Source organism: Hordeum vulgare, chromosome 1H (genome assembly GCF_904849725.1).
Source record: "Hordeum vulgare subsp. vulgare chromosome 1H, MorexV3_pseudomolecules_assembly, whole genome shotgun sequence".
Taxonomy (NCBI): domain Eukaryota; kingdom Viridiplantae; phylum Streptophyta; class Magnoliopsida; order Poales; family Poaceae; genus Hordeum; species Hordeum vulgare.
Genome location: NC_058518.1, coordinates 473,375,573 through 473,401,034, shown reverse-complemented (window position 1 = coordinate 473,401,034; position 25,462 = coordinate 473,375,573). Strand labels below are relative to the sequence as shown.

Below are 25,462 nucleotides of genomic sequence, written 5' to 3'. Positions count from 1 at the left end.
CTTTTCCATCACCAGCTTCTTCTGCTGCCTTGGCGGCACGAGCCCTTTCTCTCTTTCTCTCCCTCTCAGCTTCACGGGCCTGTTCCCGCTGTCTGTAAACCTCCTCCAGCCGAAGTTTCTCTTCTTGATTTTTCCTTTTCATCTCATCAAGAAAAGCCCTCTGCTCCACACAGTAATCTTCCCACTCTTTCTTCTGCTCTGCTTTCTCCTCTGCTTCAGCCTTCTCACGACGCTCTTCCAAGTCCAAGCTAGCCCATGCACGGCGACCTCTTTCACGAATCTCGGTCACCGCCCAGTCCGGCATTTCCGTGTCAATCCAACGATAGTACATGCAGAGAGGAGGAGGAGACTAAAGGATGGATCAGATTCAAGTAAACAATAAAATCAAATAACAATAATCTGGATGACTAGAGCATACCGGAGGCCTGACGTACGCAGAAATAGATTCGGGTGGATCAGATTCATAATTGGCGCACATGAAAAACTTCATGCCCAACCAATCTGAAAAATCCGTCACCTCCTTCACCTTGCAGACATCTCCGCACCAACACCGAACTGCTTCCACCCCCCGAGGCAAGCTTGCACTCTGCATTTTCCTAGGCCTAATGCTCTGATCCGAACAAGGCAAACTCATACTGACTATGGAGGTGCAGGTGCTTTGAAGTCTGTCTGATGGTGAAGAGAGTTTCACTCCCTGCCTCCTTTTATAGGCTCTGTCGGATGTCTACGCGGGAAAAAAGGGCGCGAAAACGAGAAACTGCAGCGGGAAACTTAGGCGGGAAAATTAGGCGGGAAACTATTGCACTGCTCGTCCGTCGTTATCGCGTGTCACTGCTGCGATAGCAATCAAACATTCACTCTCAAAATATTTGATCGAGAGCTAAAACATACTTTCTCTATAAATAAATATAAGAAACGCTATTGTAAACAATGTCGACATAGAGATAAAAGCCCCGCGAAACCACCGTAACGAACAGTGTCGACCAGGACACAAAGAGTCACTCTAAAATCGCCACGGTGAACAATGCTGACCCGAAGATGACAGCCCCGTGAAACCACGGAAAAAACCGCCCGCCTTCACCAGCGTGGATATCTTGGTTTGGTTCGAGGGATGGGGGATAACCACGGCCCAACAAAATATCCGTAGTATATGCCTTCCATGCACTTAGCCATCCGTGCAACTTGCACAATATTTTTGTTCAAAAGGATTGCACGGTCCGAACCGGAGCAAAGGAGTAAATTTCGCACTGTTTCGTCGGTGGAGAGCGGGAAAAAATCACACAGTTCAGGCCGGCCGCGCGGGAAAAATTCGAGCGGGAAAGAGCATCGGAATCAGCGCAATCAATCAGCAACAGTGCCGGCGCGCGGAGAAATGCACCTGGCCGCCTGCTCCCGAGGCGGCAGGGCCCACCCGGCCTTGTCCGTTACGGGCAGGAGTGGGCGGGAACGGGATCCCGCGCCGGCCGCCAGGGGCGGTGGCGGCAGGCCCCGGCCGCCAGGGGCTGTGGCGGCAGGCCCCCCGGCCGCCTCCTGCGGTGGCGGCAGGTGCCATGTGCCGCCTGGCACGCCTGCCGCCGCCCGGGGTGGGGGTCTTTTTGGCCATTTGCACTCGAAGGTGGTCTTTTTGGACAATCCCACTCGACAGGGGGTCCTTTTGGACAAAAATCCTAATCCAGATTGGTGCAGGATAATGGGATGGAACGCCCAAGGGACCCAAAAATATGCAGCCAGATTGACATATCCAGTGTTATGTTATGTAGTGTTGTGAAGAAAGAATTGGATTTTTTCACTGTTTTAACCTTTTTTCTAAACATGAGTACAAAATGAACCAGATATGAAACCATTTCACGATCTGACCCTTTAGAAACGCCATAAGCCGTGGCGTTGCTGCCCCACTACGCAACGTCTGTCTACCGTGGCGTTGCTGCCCTACGATGATACGCCTGTCTACCGTGGCATTTTTTCTTTTTTGCAACGCCAGTCTAAAGTGGCGTTGCAGACACACTGTGAAACGCCAACAGTGCTGGCGTTGCTGCCCTACAGTGACACGTCTGCCTACCGTGGCGTTTTTTATTTCTCGCAACGCCAGTCTGATGTGGCGTTGCAAGCCGATTGTGAAACGCCAACAGTGCTGGCGTTGCAGACCCACTATGGAACGCAGCAACGACATCCAGCCAGCCCACGGCGCTGCCAGCAACATGGCATTTCACTCGTGGCCTGCAACGCCACATTAGACTGGCGTTTGAGTGGGTCTGCAACGCCACATTAGACTGGTGTTTCTGTGTGCGTCTGCAACGCCACATTAGACTGACGTTTCTATGTGCGTCTGCAACGCCACGAGCTCTGGCGTTTCAAAAAAGGTTAGATCGTGAAATGGTTTCAATCAGAGTTCATTCCGTGAAATACTTTCATCCCATGGATCAAAATCGTGAAAAAATCCGAAAAAATTGGAAGTAGCCCCATAAAATCAACTTTGCAAGACGGAAAGCAAGATCTTAACCAAAGGTGCGAGCACACCTGAGGAATACCCGGTGGAACAGACCCTTTTAGCTTGTGGGTTTCTTTTGCCTTTTCCATCTTTTGAGACCAACAATACCTGAAAAGCAAAAGAGAAATGGAAAATCGCAATGGGCAGGACATCTCCTCTTGTCAATCATGTGACCAACGAGTGATGCAGGGTTTGAGTGTGCACAGGCTGCGGGATCCATGGCGTGCAGTAAAAATCTACAGGTCAGGGTTCAGTACTGGTACAATGTTTTGCTCAAAATGCTTGGGCATGCATTATGTAAGTTTTCACGCAATATGTGAAACAACTGTTTCAGAATGTTTTGCATGCGAAAATTTGGAATGCCGATACAAAAATCGAACCTCGGCTGGTTAATTAATTAACTGTAACGAGGCAACCGCTGCAACGCACTGCATCAGCTCCTTTTCTTTTACATTTCCACTCATTTCTGAAGGAAATTGGGATTTGGGAGGGGTGACCCCCTACCTGTAGGTTTTTATAAAAAAGGACATCAAAACGCTTACTGGGGTAATACAGTAGTTCTTACAAACCAGAGTACATAACCGGAGAGAAGGGGAGGGAGAGGGGTGAAAACAGACATACAAGTACAAATTAGAGGGACAAAAGGGAGAAGAAAAAGGAGACTTGCTTGGCCAGGCTGCAACCCATTCATCAAATGGACCGAAGTTCATCCTTTTTAGCCCTGTACGCCCAGACTTGTTCATCAAAAGGGATTCCAGCTTCGACAGCAAAGATACCACTTTAGGCCCTGTTTGGAATGAATGTTGCGGAGGTGTATAACTTACACCTGTAACTTACTGGACGATGTGCAAATTCCAGCCGGAAGTGAAACGACGGACGCAGGTCTGTATTTTTTACAAGTGTATTTAAAAGAGAAACGGTGATCTAAACAGGGCCTTATAAGGTTTTTTTGTCCATTTTGATCAGTGTTTGCATGATACCTGTAAAGCTGCAGCTACAATCCATCAGACTAAGAAAACTGCAACTTTGTAAGCTACTTCAAGTTCAAACCCATCCAGGACTCCATTAATGCTGAAGTAACCGCCTGACTTAGTGCCGCAAACTCTTACTCCAAATAGTTGCACATGCCAACTAATACACCAAGTTGTATTCACGTAATATTTGCCCTATGAAATATTTCCTCTGTACCTAAATAATTGTAATTAGGAAGGACTTATAATTATTTAGGTACAGAGAAAGTAGTTAACAGTATCAGTAGTGAAGGTTAGATGGAAGATGCAACCTTCTCAAGGGATCTAGAATTCTGAAGCCACACACATGAACTCATGAAGTCAAAAAGAGTAGACCTGAACTAAAAATAAGTTATATTTTCTACTTCCTCTGTAAAGAAATATAAGATCATTTAGTACCTTTTTGGAAAATGGAATAAGGCTGGCCGTAGTGGGAGTAACTTAGGTGGTAACATATATTTGAGAGTAGCAAACATGCTGATGTGGCAGATAATTAAAGAAGAGAGAGAGGGTTAGAGTAACATAGGTAGATATCATGACATGTGAAATGCAATGCTACTATGTGTCATGCATGTCAATAAATTAGGTCATCTATGCACTAGTTTATGAGACTATACAATAGTATCATATGCATGATATTACTATATGATACTTTCCACTATGACCAGCCTTAAGGGTTGCGAATTTCATATGAAATACGCTAGACATAAAAGCTTCACCTTATAACTCCACACTTAAACTCCGTCCCTCTCTCTTAATTAATGAACGAGGCAAGTCTTGCCTCCACTGTAGGCCACTGTTCTAGAAATCCACACTGAACCAAATTCTTTCTTCGAATAATCTTGTATTGATTTTCTACTAGGTAACTGACTGGTACAGTTTTTGAAGGACTATTTTTGTAGTTATATGAAATATAGGAGTACAGACATGTGTTTTCAATTCAAGAGTGAAAACTGATGCATAGGGGAACCTGCTATGGCAGGCAATAGTCGATGTCAATCACCCAGTTGTCAAGATCTGTTTTCAGCTCTAAAGGGCGCCAGACTCTTCGGCTGTGTTCGCAATACGCAGTACAATGACATGTATATGTCTGGGCGCATTGCAAAACTCAAAATTCTTGCTATCCGTTTTTTGGAACATCCTTCTTTTAGGGGAATTTGTAGAACATTCTTTTGGTGTCAATTCTCATGTTTTTCTTAAGTTGTCGAAAAAGTTTGAAAAAATATACAAGTCTGCAATCCAATAAAGCAAAATAAATTGCACAATCTGATGATTTCAATCTGACGATCTCATCTCATGTGTTTGGAAACGCAATAGTTTATTCCTTTGTAACGTGATCAAGAAAGAAACGGCTTTGCTCAAAAAAAAAAAAAAAAAACGGCTAGGCTAACACCCAAATATCTAAAAGAAAGTTTCAGCCAAACGAGATTATTATAAGCAACCACGATGCAAAGTGAAGGCTCAAATGTTTGCAAGCAGTGGCGAACGCAGGAATAATATTAAGGTGTGGCGGGGTTTATGAAGACAAAAATTATAGTATAATACAAGTACAGCTATGCAAAAACTTACTAAATACTTCCTCCGTAAAGAAATATAAGAGCGTTCATATATCATTTTGCATATATTTTTTTGTGTTCAGCAAATACAACCTAAAACATTCTAAATTATATTTCATTATGCACTTCCTCTTTTCTTCTTCGGCGCCTTCCATGTACATCTCATTTGTACCCGTGCTCATTTTCTCGCCCAACTCACAAGCAGAAGGACACTACTCGCTGACTGCATCTCCATGCAAAATTATGGATTCATGAGGGTTTTGACTTTTTAGGGTTTTTAAACTTGCAATTGCCAGTTGGCCGGTTGGATCATATATTTGTGTTTTAATTCGTCTGTACAGAAGAGTCCCAACTCACAAGCATAGACCAGTCCAACACTTGGTCAACAATCAGGCCTAACACGCTTGAATCTTACCGGTTCAAAGTTGTACATGTACTAGTATGCATATTAAGATGTATTTGCAGAAAATATTAGGTGTGGCAGCAGCCAAACCTTGCCAAATAGCTAGCACCGCCCCTGTTTGCAAGATTCATATTCTCCTTTGAACGAAATATGGCCCTCCCAGAAGTATTCGTTACTGTGTAAGTGGTAGGGGTGCAAGTTAAAACAGGAAGGAACGACCTCTTTTAGTACCTCCTGAGCCATAATTAGTTAGCGCATCTCCAACAGGCGTCCAACGCGTGGCGCATAAAATTTCTGTTTACAACACGCACACTATAAAATTTAGCGCGCCGTCGAACGTTGGCTTTAGCGGAAATTAAAATATTAGGCGCGTGCGCAGCACTTCAGCAGACGCGCAAAATTCAACACATGCAGCATGCATTTTTTTTATAAGCATTTAGGATAAAAACCATACATAGCATAGTTGCATATATAGTCTAGATAGTTAAAAAAAACTACATACTATAGCATAGATAAAAAAACTACTCCTCGTCGTCGTCGTCGGACTCCGAGGCGTCGGTGTCCGATTCCTCCTCGTGATGAAGGCGTCAATCCAGCGCTCATCGTCAGAGGACCAAGTCGACGCTTCCTTCAGCTTCATCTGAAAGAGTGTATGCCTAACTTCACGATAGGCGGCTTGCTTCGCCCTCCTCTCCGCCCTCCTTTGCGCGAAGAATTGGCGCTCGTTGGGGACGTCCTGCAGGAACTGTCAGCACCACTTCGCCATGGCATGCTCGTCCATCTCAGCAATGCTGAGGCGGCGCTCCCGTCTCCGGTTCCGGCTACGGTTCTCGTCGGTGACTACCCGTGGACGACGCGCGATGTTCTGCACCCACTCCATCGTCATCGCCTAGGGGAAGTTCATCTCCCTTCGAGGCCTGTTCAGGCGCCACGCCGCCGCGTCGTACGCGCGGGCGGCATTCTTGGCGGTGCCGAACATGCCGAGGCCGAGGCGCATCTCGCCGGAGCGAATCTCGGCGTAGAACGTGCCAGAGAGGCGCGCACGGACGCCGCGGTAGCCAGAAGTTCCCCGGACGGTGCAGCGGCGAGGCGAGAAAGGAGGCAGAGGGGCGCGTGGCGAGACGAGGGGGCGACTAATTCGATGGATGGGCGTGTGGCGACCACTGCATTTTATAGGCGCGCTGGACGCCGCGCGCCAAATCTAGAGCGGGTCCACCCGATTTTTCCACGTGCGCGCATCCGTTTTTCACGCGCCTAGCTTTTTCGATTCTGTTCGAGCGCGCGATACCGTCCCGCGTGCGTTAAAATAAGGTTTTAGCGTGCGGGTGTGTTTTTGATGCGGTTGTTGAAGATGCTCTTAGCTAACTGCATCAACATTCAGCAGCAGAGCAACCAGAGTATCCCGATCTCCATACAACCACAATCAGAAAGTTGCATATCATTGCTTCGGAAACAATTCATTAACCAATCAGCAACTCGCCTGCCGGTTTTATAGCTGGCTCTTCTTGGTAATGCAAAACAACCCAAACCAGAATATCCAGCAGAAATCAAGCAGAAACTACAGACAGTGTGATTTTTTTTTTTTATGAACATTAGATCAAATCTCAGCATCTGGATAATACTATGGTGCTTTTGTCAAGTCCAGTGCTCTTGAACCAAAGTTACCTGGCCAGAACAGCTCAAGTTGACTCCAACCAATAAGAGTTCTCAGTATTAATAAGGGCAATGGGAGTGGGGGACTGTGATAATGTGCACGCCCCTTAGCTGGGCAACAATTTATCAGAAAAAAAACTAGCTCAAATATTCAGCAGCATGGCATCTATAATTTTCTGAAAAAAAGCATGGCATCTATAATTTCAAGTGTTTGTTTCAAAATAAATAAATAGATACACAATTTTCAAGTGGGGCAAACATCGAACACTGTAATATTCAGCAAAACGCACCAGAGCACCCTGATACCATTTTAGCACAGCAGAACAATCTCACCTTCCCAATGAATACTGGGAGTCTCCGTCCAGCTTCATCGCCATGACTGATGCATTCTTCGCCTCCAAAACTTTGCTCCAGGCTGAAATATCTTCATCCACACAACCTTACCGTACCATCGCATCCCATTCTCACTTCTCCTCCTCCTCACCTCCATCTTCACCCATTTCACCAGTCGAGTTAGCGAATTCAGCAACTGTAACGGCAGCGAATAATTCTCAAATTTTGGCTTGCCTTCTCGATCAGCTCGTTTGTCCCGCAGCCGTGTGGTCTGACTCTGGTACGACCTGGAAACCCTTCATCATCGAACGAATTCTCCCGGAAGATAGCGATTAAGTCGGAACTGAAACAGAAGCTGTCACGGGCGACGGCGATGGAGAAACCCTCCGAACCCCTCGATCTCCACCTGCAACGATAGCGGCGGCCGCGCGTGTTTCCGGACAATTTGCACAGCGTCAACGCCCGCAGGAACCCGGCGTTGCCTTGTCGAGTTCGCCGGGAGCGGCGTGTGGCCGTGGCAGTCGATAGCGGAGGGCGCGAACACGAACGCACGCACGCTCGACGCTGCTGCCAGACTCCACACACAGCCCGGCGACGGACCATCTCCACGTCTCCACGTTTTTTGTTTGGGGGGGGAAGGGTTCTCCACGTGATCCGAAGGCCACAGCAGCACCCAGAAAGCCCACTGAGCAAGGCCCATCCCGATCTCCAAATGTGCCAGCCCAACCCAATCACCTAATGGAGCCGACAATTTGAGGAAACACTAACTTGAGGTACTTCTTGCAAATATCGTTCGACTCGTTCCCATTTTTTCACAAATGACACACTGTCGCAATCTGAGTTTTTTTATCCTAGATTCTTTTATTTAAAACGTTTTATCTATTAAATCATGCGTTTTCGTTTTCGAGAGGCAAGATCGTACCTTACAAAGAAGCAAAACCGTACCTCTCGATTTTTTTTTCAAAAGGTAAAACCGTGTCTTTCACGGAAGCAAAACCGTACCTTTCAAAAAAAATGTTTTCCCGTTTCGGGAGACACAACCATGTCTCTCGTGAAAGAAAAGATAACACATTTTTTTCTTTTCGAGAGACACGCTTTCACGGACGAAAAACTATGCCTCTTAAGAAAGAAAAACATGTTTTTCTTTTCAAAAGTAACAGTTATGACTTCTGCGAAAGCAAATTCATGCCTCTCATAAAAGCGAATCCGTTCCTTTTTCGTCCAAAAGCTAAAAAGACCAATGGAAAATCGAAGCCGAAAAAAAAAGAATCTAGAAAGCCAAAAACATGTGAGAAAAAAATCCAAAAAAATATCTAAAACGCGACATGTGACGACGAGTGAGAACGCGTCAAATAAGTGCGTCTAAAAAGACACTTGAAAGACTCTAAATGAGAGCTCCTCGTATAGTTACAATTTGGGCTTCTTCTCTTTCCAGCGCGGCCTAGCCACTCGTCGCCATACATGGACATGGACAGCCCGGCCCGACCCAAAAATCGCCGGACCTGATCGTGTCATCGGGTCGGGCTGAGGCCTGAAAAATGAGTCCGGCGAGCAAACCGGGCTGGCTCAGGCTTGCAAAAAACCATTTTAACCGTGGTCGGGCCGAACCTACCGGGCTTTGTTGGGCTATTCTAGGACTGGGCCCGATTTGTTACGCCCGGCAGCCAGGCCGGGCCAAGTTCGGGCCCGGGTTTTCAGCCCGGCCCGAATCCCGGGCCGGCCCGACATATGCCCAGATCACGCGGCATGGCGCTTCACAGCGCCCACCGCCCGGCCAGCACAGTGTTTGTAATCATTCGTGCAGCAAAATCGCTCGGTTCCCCGCTACTGTTTGACCTCGGCTCGACAAAGTGGGGAGCCATACAGGCCCGCTCCTCCCCGTGATCCCGCTCCCCACGAGCCTTGCCTTGCGCAGCGGCCCAAGGAAGAACGGAAGGAATGATGAGATGAATTGATGGTGGCCACGGCGACGACAACGACGGCGATCACCCGGCCGCGCGCGGTCAATGGCACTGCCACTGCAGCCCCGTCCATCAATGCCGCTGCCAAGTGCCAACACACCCAGACAGGCAGACCACCTACATTTCTTCGCCGGCTGTAACTCCGCCGCAGAGACGCGGCCACACACCCGCGCTTCCTTCCAACCTTGGACAGCTCCGGAAGCAACCAGCGCCGCCCAGGGTCCACGGAATCCGTCCGTCCATCCACCCATCCTCTGCGCCAGCGCCGCTGCCACTGTTCATCGTCCCGCCACACTCTCCGGGACAGCGAGTTGATTAGCAGGAAGTACCATGGATCCAGCGCGCCGTGACGGGTGGATCTGGTTAACCAATAATAATGCTGTCCTGCCACGGACACGCCCAGTGAGGCCTCGATCGAGAGAAAGGCGCTGCGCGGGAAAGGGCCGGGGGAGCACAGGGCGGCGCGAGAGCGACCTGTATCCGCGGCATCAAATTCGATCGCCCGTAAACCGTACGTAGCCGCATCCACATCCGCATCCGCCGATCGATCGCACACATGCATTGCATTGCATGGGATCGATCGATCGACCGAGGCAATGCAAACCTACCCCGCGGGGTGGGGGCAGGCCGATAAATGGGCGGCGTACGTACGTACAAATCGACAAGCGGCAGCAGCGGGACAGGACGGAAAGAAGCTTCTCCTGTCTCATACCCCTCCACTTGGATCTTGCTTCACCGTTAATGGTAGAGCTAGCGGGATCACCGGTAAGTGGCGGTAACGCGGACCACCATGATTAAACCCATGAGCAAATTATAAGCAGCTGCAGTGCAGTTGGGGACGGATTGAAGGCCTGCCTGCTCTCAGTGCTCTAGTTGCTCGAGGCTGCGTCAGGCCCGGATCTTTATCGGTTTAATGGAGAACAGAAGCAGGTTATCTGCCTTCAATGCCAAGCAATCCCGATGGCCGTACTTGTTAAATTGTGATCCAAATTCTACCGTATTGGACTAGATGTAGTACAAACGGTGTGTGCCTTTGCGTTGGTACCGACGCGTACGAGTACAACTCGTTTACTTGTCCTCCAAGGACTCTCCTGTATTGCCCCTCATATATACTTCATGTAGTCGCATCTAAAGACGGCATGTCGTCTCGTGCTTGTAATACTTCTCCTTATAGTAATTGCGCCTTCGTGCGTCCGTGGTTTTCTCCCGCAAGGGTTTCCACGTAAAAATCCGTGTCTCTCGTGTCTCGTTGATCTCGTTTTATCTAACAAGTGGTATTAGAGCTAAGGTTCGTTCATACGAGATTTCAGAGACGAGAGAAACTAGGGTTCCGACGTGTGCACGTCGCACGCGTCCCTGGATCCGAGACCGGCAGGAACTCGTGCTGCTGTGGTTGCGTCATATAAGCCGAGCCTCTGCGCAGTAGAGGCCGCCGCTGTTCCCCACATCGATTCCACCAATCCAGCCGATCAATCCGTCGAGTTGTTGCTGCGTGCTGCGTCGACTTGGCCGAAGCCGTGCGCTGTTTCGTTGTGTCCCGAGGCAGTATAGTTCGAGTCCAAATCGGTGCCGCCGTGCGCTATTCCGCTGTTTCGCCGAGTAATAGCAGTTGTCGCCGAGTTCCGCTCCCGAGGCGATCTGTGCACCGTGCTGCTGCTGGCGATATTTCAATTTATCCATCCATCAACACGTGAAGGTGCTAGTACACACTACTAGTACGTCTGCAAGTTGCTGCTGCTGAGTTGCCGCTGCTACATCCATTCACCGATCGTACTGGACAACTTGGCACGTGAAGCTACTGGCCAAGGCTGGTTACTAGTTTGACTTTGTCATCTTCAATTGCTACATCCACAACCCAAGCTACCAGGTGATATTGTTTCTAGTTCTTTGCTCCGCATATTAATTCCACCAGGAATTTTCTTTACCGGTTTGTACTACTTTGTGTACACAGATTTATCTACTTATGGCATTCATGAAGTACGATCTTCCGTTGTTGGACCGTGACACAAGGTTACCCTATGGCAAGTCAAGATGCGGGCATTGTTGGCGCAGGCCGACTATGATGATGCACTGGATAGTTTTGGGAAGAATAGAATTGTGGATTGGACTGCTGAGGAGAAAAGAAGGGACCGTAAGGCTTTGTCACAAATTCAACTCCATTTGCATAATAATATTTTGCAGGAAGTTTTGAGCGAGAAAACTGCCGCCGCTCTATGGTTAAAGCTGGAAGGGATTTGCATGACTAAAGATCTCACCAGCAAGATGCATCTGAAGCAAAAATTATTCATGCACAGGTTACCCGAGGGAGGTAACGTTTTGAATCATATTTCAGAATTTAAAGAGATCATATCCGATCTAGCTGCAATGGAGGTTACGTATGATGAAGAAGATACTGCTTTAATGTTACTTTGTTCGCTGCCAAGTTCTTATACCAATTTTCGAGACACCATATTATACAGTCGTGATACTCTCACGCTTAATGAAGTTTATGAAGCTTTGAACTCTAAGGAGAAGATGAAATTAATGGTGCCTCATGATGGTTCGAGTTCATCCCAAGCCGAGGGATTATCTGTTCGTGGCAGGACAAAGGAGAAGAGCTCACATAATGGAAACCACAAAAGTAAGAACGGCCAGAGGGGCCGGTCGCAATCTAAAGACAAGAAGCAGTCTTGCAGGTATTGCAAGAGAGACGGGCATGACATCTCAGAATGTTTCAAGTTGCAGAACAAGGAAAAGAGGAATGGCACATACAAACCGAAAGGTAACAAACAAGGTGAAAATTCTGCTAATGTTGCTCGTGATGAAAGTTCCGATGATGCTCTTGTTGTTATTGCTGGATGTGCTGAGACCAATGATGAGTGGGTACTTGACACTGCGTGTACTTTTCATATGTGCCCGCATAGAGATTGGTTTGCTACTTTTGATTCTACTATTGCTGCTGGTTCCGTTTTGGGTTTTGATAATTCACCATGCAAGATTGAAGGCATTGGTTCCATTCGAATCAAGATGTTTGATGGCACAATCAGAACTTTGACAGATGTTCGGTATATTCCGAAGATGAAGAGAAATCTTATCTCTGTGAATGCCCTTGATGCAAAGGGGTACAAGTATTCAGGTGGAGATAGCGTTTTGAAGGTCACCAAAGGTTCTCTCGTTGTGATGAAAGGTGACTTAAGTTCGACCAATGGTCTTTATTACCTTCGAGGTTCTACCATTTCAGGTAACGCTACTCTAGTTATTTCAAAGAATTTTGGTTGTGATGCTTCTAACCTTTGGCATATGCGTCTTGGACATATGAGTGAACTTGGTTTGGCAGAGTTAAATAAGAGAGGTCTTCTTAAAGGATACCAAACTGGTAAATTGAAATTTTGTGAGCATTGTATCTTCGGCAAGCACAAGAGGGTGAAGTTCAACACTTCGACTCATACAACTGAAGGTATTCTTGATTATGTGCATTCTGATTTATGGGGACCATCTCGAAAAAGGTCATTAGGTGGTGCTCGTTACATGTTGACTATTATCGATGATTATTCGAGAAAGGTTTGGCCTTATTTCTTGAAGCATAAATGGCAAGCTTTCTCAGCTTTTAAGGAGTGGAAGATTATGATTGAGAGACAAACTGAAAAGAAGGTAAAAATACTTCGCACTGATAATGGTATGGAATTCTGTTCTAAGCAATTTGGGAATTATTGCAAATCTGAAGGCATTGTCAGACACCACACCGTTCCTTATACTCCTCAACAAAACGGTGTTGCTGAGCGTATGAACAGGACCATTATTTCCAGAGCCCGTTGCATGTTGTCCAATGCATGTTTGCATAGGCGTTTTTGGGCTGAGGCCGCTTCCACTGCTTGTTACCTCATCAACCGTTCACCATCTATTCCTCTTAATAAGAAAACTCCAATTGAGGTATGGTCTGGTTCACCTGCTGATTATTCAGAGTTGAGAGTTTTTGGTTGCACTGCTTATGCTCATGTTGATAATGGGAAGTTGGAGCCTAGGGCTGTTAAGTGCATCTTTCTTGGTTACAAATCTGGTGTTAAAGGTTTTAAATTGTGGAATCCTGAAACACAAAAGATTGTTATTAGCAGGAACGTTATCTTTAATGAATCTGCTATGTTACATGATGTTGCATCTACTAATGTTCCAATTGAGAGTGAACAGCAGTCTACTGTTCAACAGCCTACTGTTCAGGTGGAGCATGTTATTGATTCAGGTGATACTTCTGATAAGGAAAATGTTGATGCACATGATGAACCCGTCTTTGATGATGAACATGTCACTCCAAATCAGCCTATTGTTCCACCCAGTTGGAATCTCGCACGTGACAGAGTTAGGCGGGGTATTAATGCACCTGAGAGGTTAATTGAGGAGTGAAATATTGTTTCTTTTGCTTTATCTGTTGCAGAAGAAATTGAAGGTAATGCTGAGCCTTCTTCATATTCCGAGGCTATTATTTCTGGTGATAGTAATAAGTGGATGACTGCTATGCATGATGAGATGGAATCACTTGAAAAGAATGGCACTTGGGATTTGGTAAGATTACCTAGAGAGAAGAAACCTATTCGTTGCAAGTGGGTTTTCAAAATAAAGGAAGGTGTTTCTCCTAATGATGAGGCAAGATATAAAGCAAGGTTGGTTGCTAAAGGTTATAGCCAAATTCCAGGTATTGACTATAACGAAGTCTTTTCTCCTGTTGTGAAGCATAGCTCTATTCGCACTTTACTTAGTATTGTTGCCATGAATGATTTTGAGCTTGAACAATTGGATGTTAAAACTGCATTCTTACATGGAGAATTAGAAGAGGATATTTATATGGAACAACCTGAAGGTTTTGTTATTCCTGGAAAAGAAAAGCTTGTCTGTAAGTTAAATAAATCTCTTTATGGATTGAAGCAATCCCCTCGACAGTGGTACAAGAGATTTGACACCTTTATGCTCTCTCAAGGTTTCAAACGGTCTAATTATGATAGCTGTGTTTACTTGAAAACTGTCAATGGTTCAGCTATTTATTTGCTCCTTTATGTTGATGATATGTTAATTGCTGCAAAGAGCATGTCAGAGATTGATGAACTAAAGAAGCAATTGAGTAATGAATTTGAGATGAAGGATTTGGATGCAGCAAAGAAAATACTTGGCATGGAAATATCCAGAGATAGACCATCTGGAAAATTATATCTCAGTCAGAAGGGATATATTGATAAAGTTCTTCGTCGTTTTAATATGCATAATGCCAAGCCTGTAAGTACTCCATTAGCTGCACACTTCAAATTATCATCAACCTTATGTCTTGAGTCAGATGCAGATATTGAGTACATGTCTAGAGTTCCCTATTCGAGTGCAGTTGGTTCACTTATGTATGCCATGGTTTGTTCTCGTCCGGATTTATCTTATGCACTGAGTGTTGTTAGTAGATACATGGCTAATCCTGGAAAAGAGCATTGGAATGCAGTTCAGTGGATTTTCAGATACCTACGAGGTACTTCTAATGCTTATTTACAGTTTGGGAAAACTGGAGATGGACTTGTTGGTTTTGTTGATTCTGATTTTGCTGGTGATTTGGATAAGAGAAGATCGCTCACAGGTTATGTTTTCACCATTGGTGGTTGTGCTGTGAGTTGGAGAGCAACTTTGCAGTCCATTGTGGCTTGTTCCACTACTGATGCCGAGTATATGGCTATTTCTGAGGCATGCAAAGAAGTTGTCTGGTTGAGAGGTTTGTACACTGAGCTTTGTGGATATTCATCTTGTCCTACCATATTTTCTGACAGTCAAAGTGCTATATATCTTACAAAGAATCCAATGTATCACGAGAGAACAAGACACATTGATGTCAGATTTCACTATGTTCGAGATGTTGTTGCTAAAGGTGATTTGAAGGTATGCAAGATAAGTACTCGTGATAATCCAGCTGATATGATGACAAAGCCAGTTCCTACCAATAAGTTTGAGCTTTGCTCAGGCTTAGTTGGTATTTCTCACTAGTCCTATGGACTTTGACGCACAAGGTGTTTAAGCTGATTTGGATGGAGTTATTCACTTTCTTCGACTACTGGAGGGAATTTGGCTCAAGGTGGAGATTGTTAAATTGTGATCCAAATTCTACCGTATTGGACTAGACGTAGTACAAACGGTGTGGGCCTTTGCGTTGGTACCGACGCGTACGAGTACAACTCGTTTACTTGTCCTTCAAGGACTCTCCTGTATTGCCCCTCATATATACTCCATGTAGTCGCATCTAAAGACGGCCTGTCGTCTCGTGCTTGTAATACTTCTCCTCGTAGTAATTGCGCCTTCGTGCGTCCGTGGTTTTCTTCCGCAAGGGTTTCCACGTAAAAATCCGTGTCTCTCGTGTCTCGTTGATCTCGTTTTATCTAACAGTACTGCCATCCATGCACTGAATCTACTATGCAGGAGCAAAGCGGATTTTGCATTTGTTACCTGATTCTTGTGCAGCGAAGCAGAAATTCCGTTAGACATTGCCAAAGGATTTCTAACGGGAACAAGCCCGATGGTGCAACCTGAACTCCTGAGCTGCAAACGGAACAATCTTTAATTATTTTGCAGGTAACCGGAGATGACAGCGGCATCTAATCTAGAGCAGCCTGTATTGCACTGTAGGTAAGTGGCACTGGAGTACCATCGTAGTGCAGTACTAGCAGTCCTGGGGCAAAATGGGGTCGATGCCCGGGTCCTGGATCCTAGCCATCATGCCAGCTCGCCACTTTTGGCCCAGCTGCTCATTCCAAGGGCCAACTGTGCAGCGCTAGCTCCATTTGATGCACTAAAGTAAAGTGAGTGTAGACACTAGAGACGATCACGATCCAGTCCCCTGCCCATCATAATACTCCTACTCCTACTTGTGCCATCTTTGGCGAGGCGTTGTAGATCTATCTATCTATCGCTCGCGCCTGCAGCTGCTGATGTCCATGCATGCATATTACTCCAACTGCCAACTGCTAGTCTGCGACTGCTGCACGCTCGTCGCGATTCGATTTGCTTGGCTCTTGCAGCGGCGAAAAGGACGGGAAACTGTAATCAATCAGGGTCCTACGTTGGTGTTAAATGCATGCGGGCATCGTGATACACATAAATTGTGGGCTGCGATCTCCAACTGCGTGCCTGCGTTAGCTGACAACATTTTTTGGCCACGGTGGGGCAGGGGACGTGCATCTCTGTTTATCTGACCCAGAACGACCCCGGATGCCTCCGAGGGAAGATGAACCATTTTGCTAACATCGTGATCGAGTCGACCGACGCATGCCATTGCGGCCCTATGACTGGAGCAGCCTAATTAGTAGCTCCTCACTTTGCGCGAATGCTCCTACTCATTGCTGACCATTTTCCCATCTTCTTTGTCTGCTACTCTGAATCTTAGCACCCACGCGACATCTGTTTAGGACATCTCCAACGCGGCTTACCAATTATTTCTCGTATGTCTCAACTGAATGATTCAAACACTTTCTCGCCTTCAAAATCCCCTAGACCGAAACCAAACCTAGGAGCATCTAGACCCCGCATAATGCCCCCAACACATAAAATAATTGTTAAAATATGGGTCCACGTAAAAACAGTTGTCCGATCTGATCCCGTAAATAACTCGGATCTATATTTTTTTAAGGAGCACGGTAAAGATCCCCATCGAATCCATGAAAATAAGGATTTCGGAGACGACCCAAGAGCGTCCCCTATATGAAAAGACCGTTTGCAGGAGTCCAACTACCATCGAAAAGATTGATTGGATGGAAAGCAACTTGGGATGCTAGAAATCAAAATTCATATGGTTGAAGTGGAATGTCTTGATCTCAACACATGAGTAAGTGGTTCTTTCTTAGAAAATGGATGGAGCAAGTGTTGACTTGTTCAGAGTGCTTCTTCTCGGAGTGAGAGGCAGGTGAAGGCATATAAAAAAATTCAGTCGTTACAACATTATTACCCAACTCGATGAAACTAAAGTGAAAACTTGGCCCCATCTACCAGTGCAAAATGTGGCAACTTTTGTCTTTTCGGTGAGAGCGATATATAAATCTCGATGAGTGTGATTTTGGATGGCCTCAACAGTTAACCAAACTCGGTGGTACTGATTTGAAAAAAATGGAAATTCCAATTTCCAGCAAATGGCAACGAGGGAGTTGGTCACTCTTTGGTGGCACCAAGATGGTTGGGTGGGCTCTGGATTGTGTCTAGGGTAAAACTCAGTAGGGCCGATTTGGAAATATTGTTGGCACTGAATTTGATTGTTAGGCTTTGGACATAATATTTTGTGGAAGGATTTCATGAGGATTTTTGGTGGTTAACTCTAAGCACTTGAGCAACCAGATCATCATATACACCTCATCCCGTTTTAATATATTGGTTTTCCTATGGACTGGGTTGTGATTTCTCACATAAAGTCCAATTCTTCTACTTCCTTGGGGCTTCTTCCCACAATCCAGCGAATTCTTTCTATGGACTTCATCTAAAATAAACTAGATAAAACTGATAGTTCAAGACACAATGTATGTTGTTATGAATTATCAAAACCATCAAGAAAGCATATATGCATTAAGTTTACCCTAGTGAGGCGAATCTAAACACACATACAAAGAGGCAAACAATGATTTTGTCAACCACATACACCCTAAGATGCTATTACATACCCAATCTGGAGGGGCCAAAATAGGGCTAAACGATAGCTAAGAGCAGCCTAGAACCAGTTCATAGACCAATCACAAGAGGATCAACCAGATCATCGAGCCAGAGAAACCTAAAAATTTATTCAACCTGTTTAAATAGGTCAACTAGATGTGGTTAGCCGTTTATTTTGCTCCTTTAAAAACTTTAGCACGTATTTGGTAACGGAAATAGTAATTAGATCACACTGTTTAAGGAAGTGTAATGAGGATTTTCCAAGTTTGTTTGGTTCACATCGAGGTAAAGGAATTTCTTACTATCGCTATGTTCTTGCTCGACGCTGCTGCTCACCGGCCACCATGGTCCTCATAGATGGCATGTTATTGCTCGCTTCTAGCCGCCCAAGATCTCAAACGTCGTCGTTCGTCCCTGAAAGCACGCCCAATGGCCGCTCGGATCTTGTGTGTCACGCCATTGTGTGTCCCCGAGTATGTGGGCGCAATGCACACCGCATCCAATCTCAAGCGTCGCGGGGCTTCCTGATCACAAGCACCATTGTCTGCTCCAATCTTCACAGGGAACTCTTCCTGTTCGTCTTGCAACCATGGCTTCACATGTCACGTAGGACAAGACAGTTGTTGCAAGGGAGGCAAAGGGGGCTCAAAGGGGACCAGGGAAGCGCCGACGATTGACTCGAAGGGGATTGGGAGGCGGCGATGGACCAGGAGGAGGGGGGTCATGCTTGGAGGAGGAGGCTCATGGGGCATGATACCATATGACCTTACCAAGGGTGGTTGGTATCAATCCATAAGCGGGTTGAAACCGTTTACGAAGGTGTGCGTTTATGTTGTGGAGTTAACAAAGATGAGAAACATTTTTCTTGTATGGTGTAAACATGTGACAGATTGGATTAACCAATCAAAATTGGCCTTTGTCATTATGTATTGAACCCATCTCTGAAACAAACACCCTGAAGCCTTGCTTGGTACTAGGGTTTTTAGGGATTGACGGGGATAATCCTTAGAGGGATTGGATGAAACCATACTCTTGTATCAATCCCTTAAAATCCCCATTCATCCCCAATCCACTAGATAGGGGTAGTGTATTGGGTATTGAGAAAATGCACTAGAGTTTGAGGATTTATGGAGGAATGTAAGGATGAAACATGTCAAATACACTGGAACCAAATGATGTTTTGGGATGTTTGGAGATTTACGGGTTTGACCGGGATAATCCCCACCAATTTCCGAAAATACACCCCTACCAAACAAGGCCTTAAGGAAATTTTTAAAAAAAACACCTCCTTAAGGAATAAGAGCATTTATAGTCGAACCCCTCAAATCCTCCTCAAACACCCGAGCAGGCCGCTCGATCATTACCCGGTCACAAAAATTTGTCCCGGACGAGCCTCTCAAACCGGCCTCAACCGTTCGGGCTGACCGACACCCCTCCTTGCCTGGCCCACACCGGCCCGCATCGACCCCACATATATTCGTCTAGATTCATTGGCCGTATCAAACCCTAGCCACTTCATTCCACTGTCCTCCACCCCTATCGGCCATCCAAGCTCACCTCCGGCGATCTCCTGCCTTCTCCGGCATGGCCTCCACCGGCCCGCATCGACCCTACATATATTTGTCTAGATCCGTTGGCCATATCAAACCCTACATATATTTGTCTAGATCCGTTGGCCGTATCAAACCCTAACCACTTCACTCCACTGCCCTCCACCCCCATCGGCCATCCAAACTCACCTCCGGCGATCTCCGGCCTTCTCCGGCATGGCCTCCATCGGATCTGGCTTTGGTCAGTTCGGATCCATTGATTGGGGTGTTGGCTCGTGCGGAGTGGAGGAGGCAATGTCGGTTCACATTGCACTCCGCCGCTCCCGCAAGGACAGTGCCCGACCGACGGGAGGATTTGTCCGTCGCGACTCCATAGTGTCCGCTTAAAGGGCGCTCGGTTCCTCTGGGTCGGATCATCCATGTCCCGGTGGGCGGATCCAACGACCGGACCCGAGGACTTCGAGTCCCACCGGGAACGGGCTGCCCGTCGTGGGAAGGAGAGGATAAGGATCGTCGAGGCCTATCTCGTAGAGGAAATGGCAGAGGCGGAGGCGGCTGATGTGGCGGCGCGGGCGGCCGTAGAGGAGGAAGCCATCCGTGCCCGCATTTTGAGAAAACAGCAGCGGAGGAACAAGCGCGCCCTCGTCCGCGAGCAGAATCGGGCGGTCCGTGTAATGACCGGACTGCCATCGAAGAAGGAAAAGGAGGTTAGCGGCGGCGACGAGCAGACCCGTCTCGATCCGTATTGCGTCCTCGACCGATACTTCCACGACAAGGACGTCAAGGACGTCGGGAAGGACAAGGGCAGTCGTAGATGATGCCAAACATGTCAAATTTTGATAGCTCGATGACATGTTTAACAGTAATGAGGTAGCCGAACGATGTGTATATGTCGACGTAGTAGTTGCATGAATTATATGAATTTAAGATATGAAATTTAAGGTGTCCGAATGTAAAATACATTATTTAAGATGGGATCGGTAGTGTCATTTGACGGACCGCAATTGAGGAGTCTAAAAATGGGCTAAAGATTCCCGTCCACAGCCAACCTCGCGCGAGCAGACTGATGCGTGACGGGTTCGCGAGTCACGCAAATATGGCACGCCGGAAAGAAGGCCGGGGCTGTCGGTAGACGCGGCCCTGGATCGCGCTTTGCTCGCTGGCGCATGGATGGTCGGGCGGAGTTCTTTTGCGAGCGACGGGGAAAAGGGCGGATAAGCGGAGTAGAAAAATGGGGGCGCGTCTGTACGTCTGGCCACTCTTTTTTCCCTCTCAATGATTTGCAGCGTGGGGGAGAAAAGGGTTTGTCCATGTATAGAAAAAAGAAGGAAGGCTATGGGACAAAGGAGAAGGCACCAACTGTTTTCCATTGCCAGTGCTCGTACGCACCCCCTCGGTGCATTGCACCGTCACATGCACGCACACACGTTCTATATTGGCAAGTTAAACAGCAAACTGTGTATGCACGGGCAGATGCTTGGGAGTATCATTACACTAATGGTACTCTGGCATCTTATAAGTACCGGGCGTCAACTTTGTGCAACTGGTCCTCCTGTCATAATGACTCCCTTTGACTTTTGTTTTGTTTACCTGGTTTAACGGGAAAACTCATTTAATTGGTCGGCGATCGGAATATTGCAAATTAGCCACGCCCTCTCGGAGGGGAAGATGCAGAGGCCAGACAGAGGGATGGAGATGAGGACGAAACGACAGTAAAACTTTTACTGAAGCTGAAGGGAGCGAGCAGGCAGAACAGAGGCGTCGGCAAGCAGGGCCAGAGATTCCCCCGGAACTACTGTCTCGTTCTGGACTCGGGGGTCAGAGACGCCCTTGAGGCCCTGCCATCCACCCGATCCGTTAACCGACGGTCCAGATCGAGCTGGAGACACGGATGGTGTTGGAGTACAGAGAGAGAGAGAGAGAGAGATAAGGCCGAGCGAACGTACAGACAAGACAGGGTACGACTGCACGTTTCAGCCGGATCCCGGACGTTGATCACGACTTTAATTACTCCCAGATCCATTGCTTCGGACTGTTGAGCTTTTTGTTTAGTTACAAAACCTCGTGTCAGATTAAACCAGGCTTGGCCTGCCAGCGGGCCCAGGCCACAGAAACAGACAACCTTCCGTGCCCAGCGCCCCCACCGGGCCCGCAGAAACCACCCAAGGTCCCGAGAGAGCTACCTACACTCTCGTCGTGCTCTCACACTCTCACTCTCTCACACTATATGCAGCGTTGCAGCTGCGGCGCCATTGCTGCTGCTGGTGGTGGGCACCAAGATTAGCATGCGGTGGTAGCGAGCCTTGCAGGACCAGGAGAGCGTAGCTGGGAGGGACTGCGTGCGGAGATGGCCGGGCGCGAGCGGAGCGCGCGCGCAATGGCGGCGCCGCCCCCGCCGCCGCTGCTGACCAACGAGCTGTCGCGCAGGACGCCGGTGCTGGGGCTGCGACTCTGGGTGCTCGTCGGCCTCGCCGTCGGCGCCGCCTTCCTGCTCCTCCTCGCGCTCATCTCGGTCCACCTCGCGGTGGCCGCTCGGCGGCGCCGTCCCAAGGGGAAGGCGGCCGCGGCGCCGGCGCCGCATTCGCCGGCGGTGAACATCCCGCCCGTCTCCAAGGAGATCCAGGAGGTGGCCGTCCACGTCGGCTCCCTCCGCCACTACCTTGAGATGGGCGCCGCGTACCTCAAGGACGGCAGCAAGGACGGCGGCGACTCGCTGTGCGGCAGCGTGGCGCACGGGTCGCAGCGCGTGCACATCGAGGCCGGCAAGGACCGCCGCATGGTGGCGCACGCCGACGCGGAGGCCGGGTCCGTGCAGTCCGACCCGGCGTCGTCCCTGGGGGTGGGGCCCGAGGTGTCGCACCTCGGCTGGGGCCACTGGTACACGCTCCGGGAGCTCGACGACGCCACCGCCGGCTTCGCCCCCGACCGCGTCGTCGGCGAGGGCGGCTACGGCATCGTCTACCTGGGCGTCTTCGCCGACGGCCGCCAGGTCGCCGTCAAGAACCTCCTCAACAACAGGTGCGTACGAGCAACAGAGCATGTGCCTTTCCTCTTCGTTTTCGTTGCGCCAAGCTAGTTGCTCCGTGACAAAACTCATGTCGATGGCCGGCGCAGGGGGCAGGCGGAGCGGGAGTTCACGGTGGAGGTGGAGGCGATCGGACGCGTCCGCCACAAGAACCTGGTCCGGCTGCTGGGCTACTGCGTCGAGGGAGCGCACCGGTACCCACCAACACACCACATGCACTCATGGATCGGCGTCGTCGTCGTGCCTACACGTACTCTTGTCAATCTCACCTACCACGCAGCACTTGACACTTGCTTGCTTGTGGTCTCAGGATCCTGGTGTACGAGTACGTCGACAATGGCAACCTCGAGCAGTGGCTTCACGGCGACGTCGGGCCCGTCAGCCCGCTCTCCTGGGACGCCCGGATGGACATCGTGCTCGGCACGGCCAAAGGGTGGGTGAACTATCATCATATATATCATCGTCATCATCATCTTATTTGTCAGTGTTTTACTTGTTTCATTCATGCACCTAAGCACCTTTGATTCTCCGAGTACGCCCGGCGATAATTGGTTGGTTGATCTGCGAATTGAAGTGCGGCGATCTGGTTTGATTTCAGGATCACGTACCTGCACGAGGGGCTGGAGCCCAAGGTGGTGCACAGGGACATCAAGTCGAGCAACATACTGCTGGACAAGCGGTGGAACTCCAAGGTCTCCGACTTCGGCCTCGCCAAGCTCCTCGGCTCCGACAGCAACTACGTCACCACCAGGGTCATGGGAACGTTCGGGTGCGTCGCCTGAACTGCATCCGTTTCCGCAACATGTAACTGAACTGCTGAATTTGCGTCTGAATTTCTTCAATCCCTCTGCTTCCTGGCAGTTACGTGGCGCCGGAATACGCGAGCACGGGCATGCTGAACGAGCGGAGCGACGTGTACAGCTTCGGGGTCCTCATAATGGAGATCATCTCCGGCCGGTGCCCGGTCGACTACGCGAGGCCTCCAGCCGAGGTAGGATGGCTCTGCGTCTGTTTGTTTTGGCCTGTCATGCGTGCAGGATGAGCTTGGCCTTAGCTTCCTGTCTGCCGGCGCATTTCTCTGCAGGTTAACCTCGTGGAGTGGCTGAAGAAGATGGTGGGCAACAGGGACTACGAGGCGGTTTTGGACCCGAAATTGCCGGAGAAGCCTACCTCCAAGGCCCTGAAGAAGGCGCTCCTTGTCGCGCTGAGGTGCGTCGACCCCGACTCGCACAAACGGCCCAAGATGGGGCATGCCATCCATATGCTCGAGGTCGACGACTTCCCGTACCGAGAGGTGAGCCCCGCCGCTTCTTCACCTCTTTGTTTATCAAGTCCATCACATTGCTCATTTGCTCATACTACCAGCAACATACTCCAAGTTACATATGGCGAGATCCACGCATTTGCCGGGTAACCGTCATAAAGTATGTGTGTGCCAGTTACAATCAATGTGTAAATGCTTGCTATAATTTGAAAACTGGACACCTCTGCATCTGAGTCCGGAGAAATGGACAGAGCAGGTACATCAGGATTAAAATAGCAGTGTGTTGGTCCTGATTACTAGTTTCATGTCTGACCTTGGATCAAGCCTTCATTGCAGATTCCTCGAGATTAGTTAAGTTATCACCATGTCACCTGACTCTGCTCTGAACTGCCGTTGGGGATGTTAATTACTACTCTGTCATCTCGAAAAAGAACTATTGATGACCTCGAGATCACCATATCACCTTGATCATTCTGATTAAAATTATGATGGGGCCTTGAACTAGAGTTTACTAACATGAACCGTGCTCTGTTTTGGCAACTTCAGTATATGTTTCTGCCATCCTGTTGTCATTCTGCATCTCAACCGAAGTTTCAGGAACTAGGCCTTAAGTCTGAAATTCGACTTACTCCTCATTAAACTCACAGTTTTTTGCTCATCTGCCCACAGGATCGTCGGACTATGCGGCCGTGCCAAGGCAGCCCCCTGGAGAAATCAAGGGTTGTTCCCGGGAAGCCGGCGACGGAATCAGGCCACAGCAGTTGCTACGATGGTAACACCAGCACCGCCGCCACTACGCCGTCCAGGTTCCAGTAGGGCTAGTTCGCTCGCACGTCGTAGGTTTTTGCTTGCATGGTTGCTGCAACCCTGCTGCGTTCAGTAAGCTCTAGGGAGCTTGGAAACGCGGTGCTGTAACTTGTTTTGGTCGGTGTCGTTCTTCCTCTGGCTCTTCTGCCTCGTAAGTTTTGTGGAAGCCCTGCTTGATCTGTCGAAAAGGTGTAGGTGAGCATATCCTCGATGAAAAGTTTCCCCCAGTTTGTCTGCTCTTCGTAGGTGTTCCCCGCTGTGATTGACATAGCTTGCCGGACTGTTGTATAGTGAATTTTATTCTGGTGTCAGATCGTTCCTCATCCATATCTTGGTGTGCAGTAGCTTTAAGAAAAAATGCATATTAGAGGGTATTGTTGTCTTACATAAAACGCTGCATGCAATTCATTCGAAAAAACTAGATGAAGCGGTCTTTAAAATCTATATATATTATATTATATATATATATATATAATATAATAAAGCGGCTATTGCTTTCGTCGGAAAACCCACCGTGACATTTTTATAAAAAAAACCTGTAATTTTTGTTATTTAACCCGCGCTCCATCATTTATCTGCAACGCAAAAGAAAAAAAAATATTCGCTGTAAAAATTATACCCGTACGCATCGTCTCCTCCTGTCGACCGTGGACCACCCTGGCCTGTGCTCAGGCCGCCGTCACACCACTCGCCCCGCGGCCGACCTCAATCGCTACCGCTGCCGATCTCAACCCACCCTCCTCCGCGGCCGTACCTCTTCCCGCTCACTGCCCCCGTTGCGGCG

General features: G+C 48.2%; 1 protein-coding gene across 1 annotated transcript; it reads left to right on the top strand.

Moving 5' to 3' along the window:
* Nucleotides 1-21,841: 21,841 nt before the first annotated feature.
* LOC123446573 (probable serine/threonine-protein kinase At1g01540) lies at nucleotides 21,842-25,005 on the top strand. Its single transcript, XM_045123153.1, has 7 exons — nucleotides 21,842-22,600; nucleotides 22,697-22,801; nucleotides 22,918-23,040; nucleotides 23,206-23,376; nucleotides 23,469-23,598; nucleotides 23,692-23,901; nucleotides 24,541-25,005. Exons 1-7 carry the CDS (start codon nucleotides 21,930-21,932, stop codon nucleotides 24,685-24,687), a joined length of 1,557 nt encoding a protein of 518 aa, XP_044979088.1. The 5' UTR covers nucleotides 21,842-21,929; the 3' UTR covers nucleotides 24,688-25,005.
* Nucleotides 25,006-25,462: the final 457 nt, after the last annotated feature.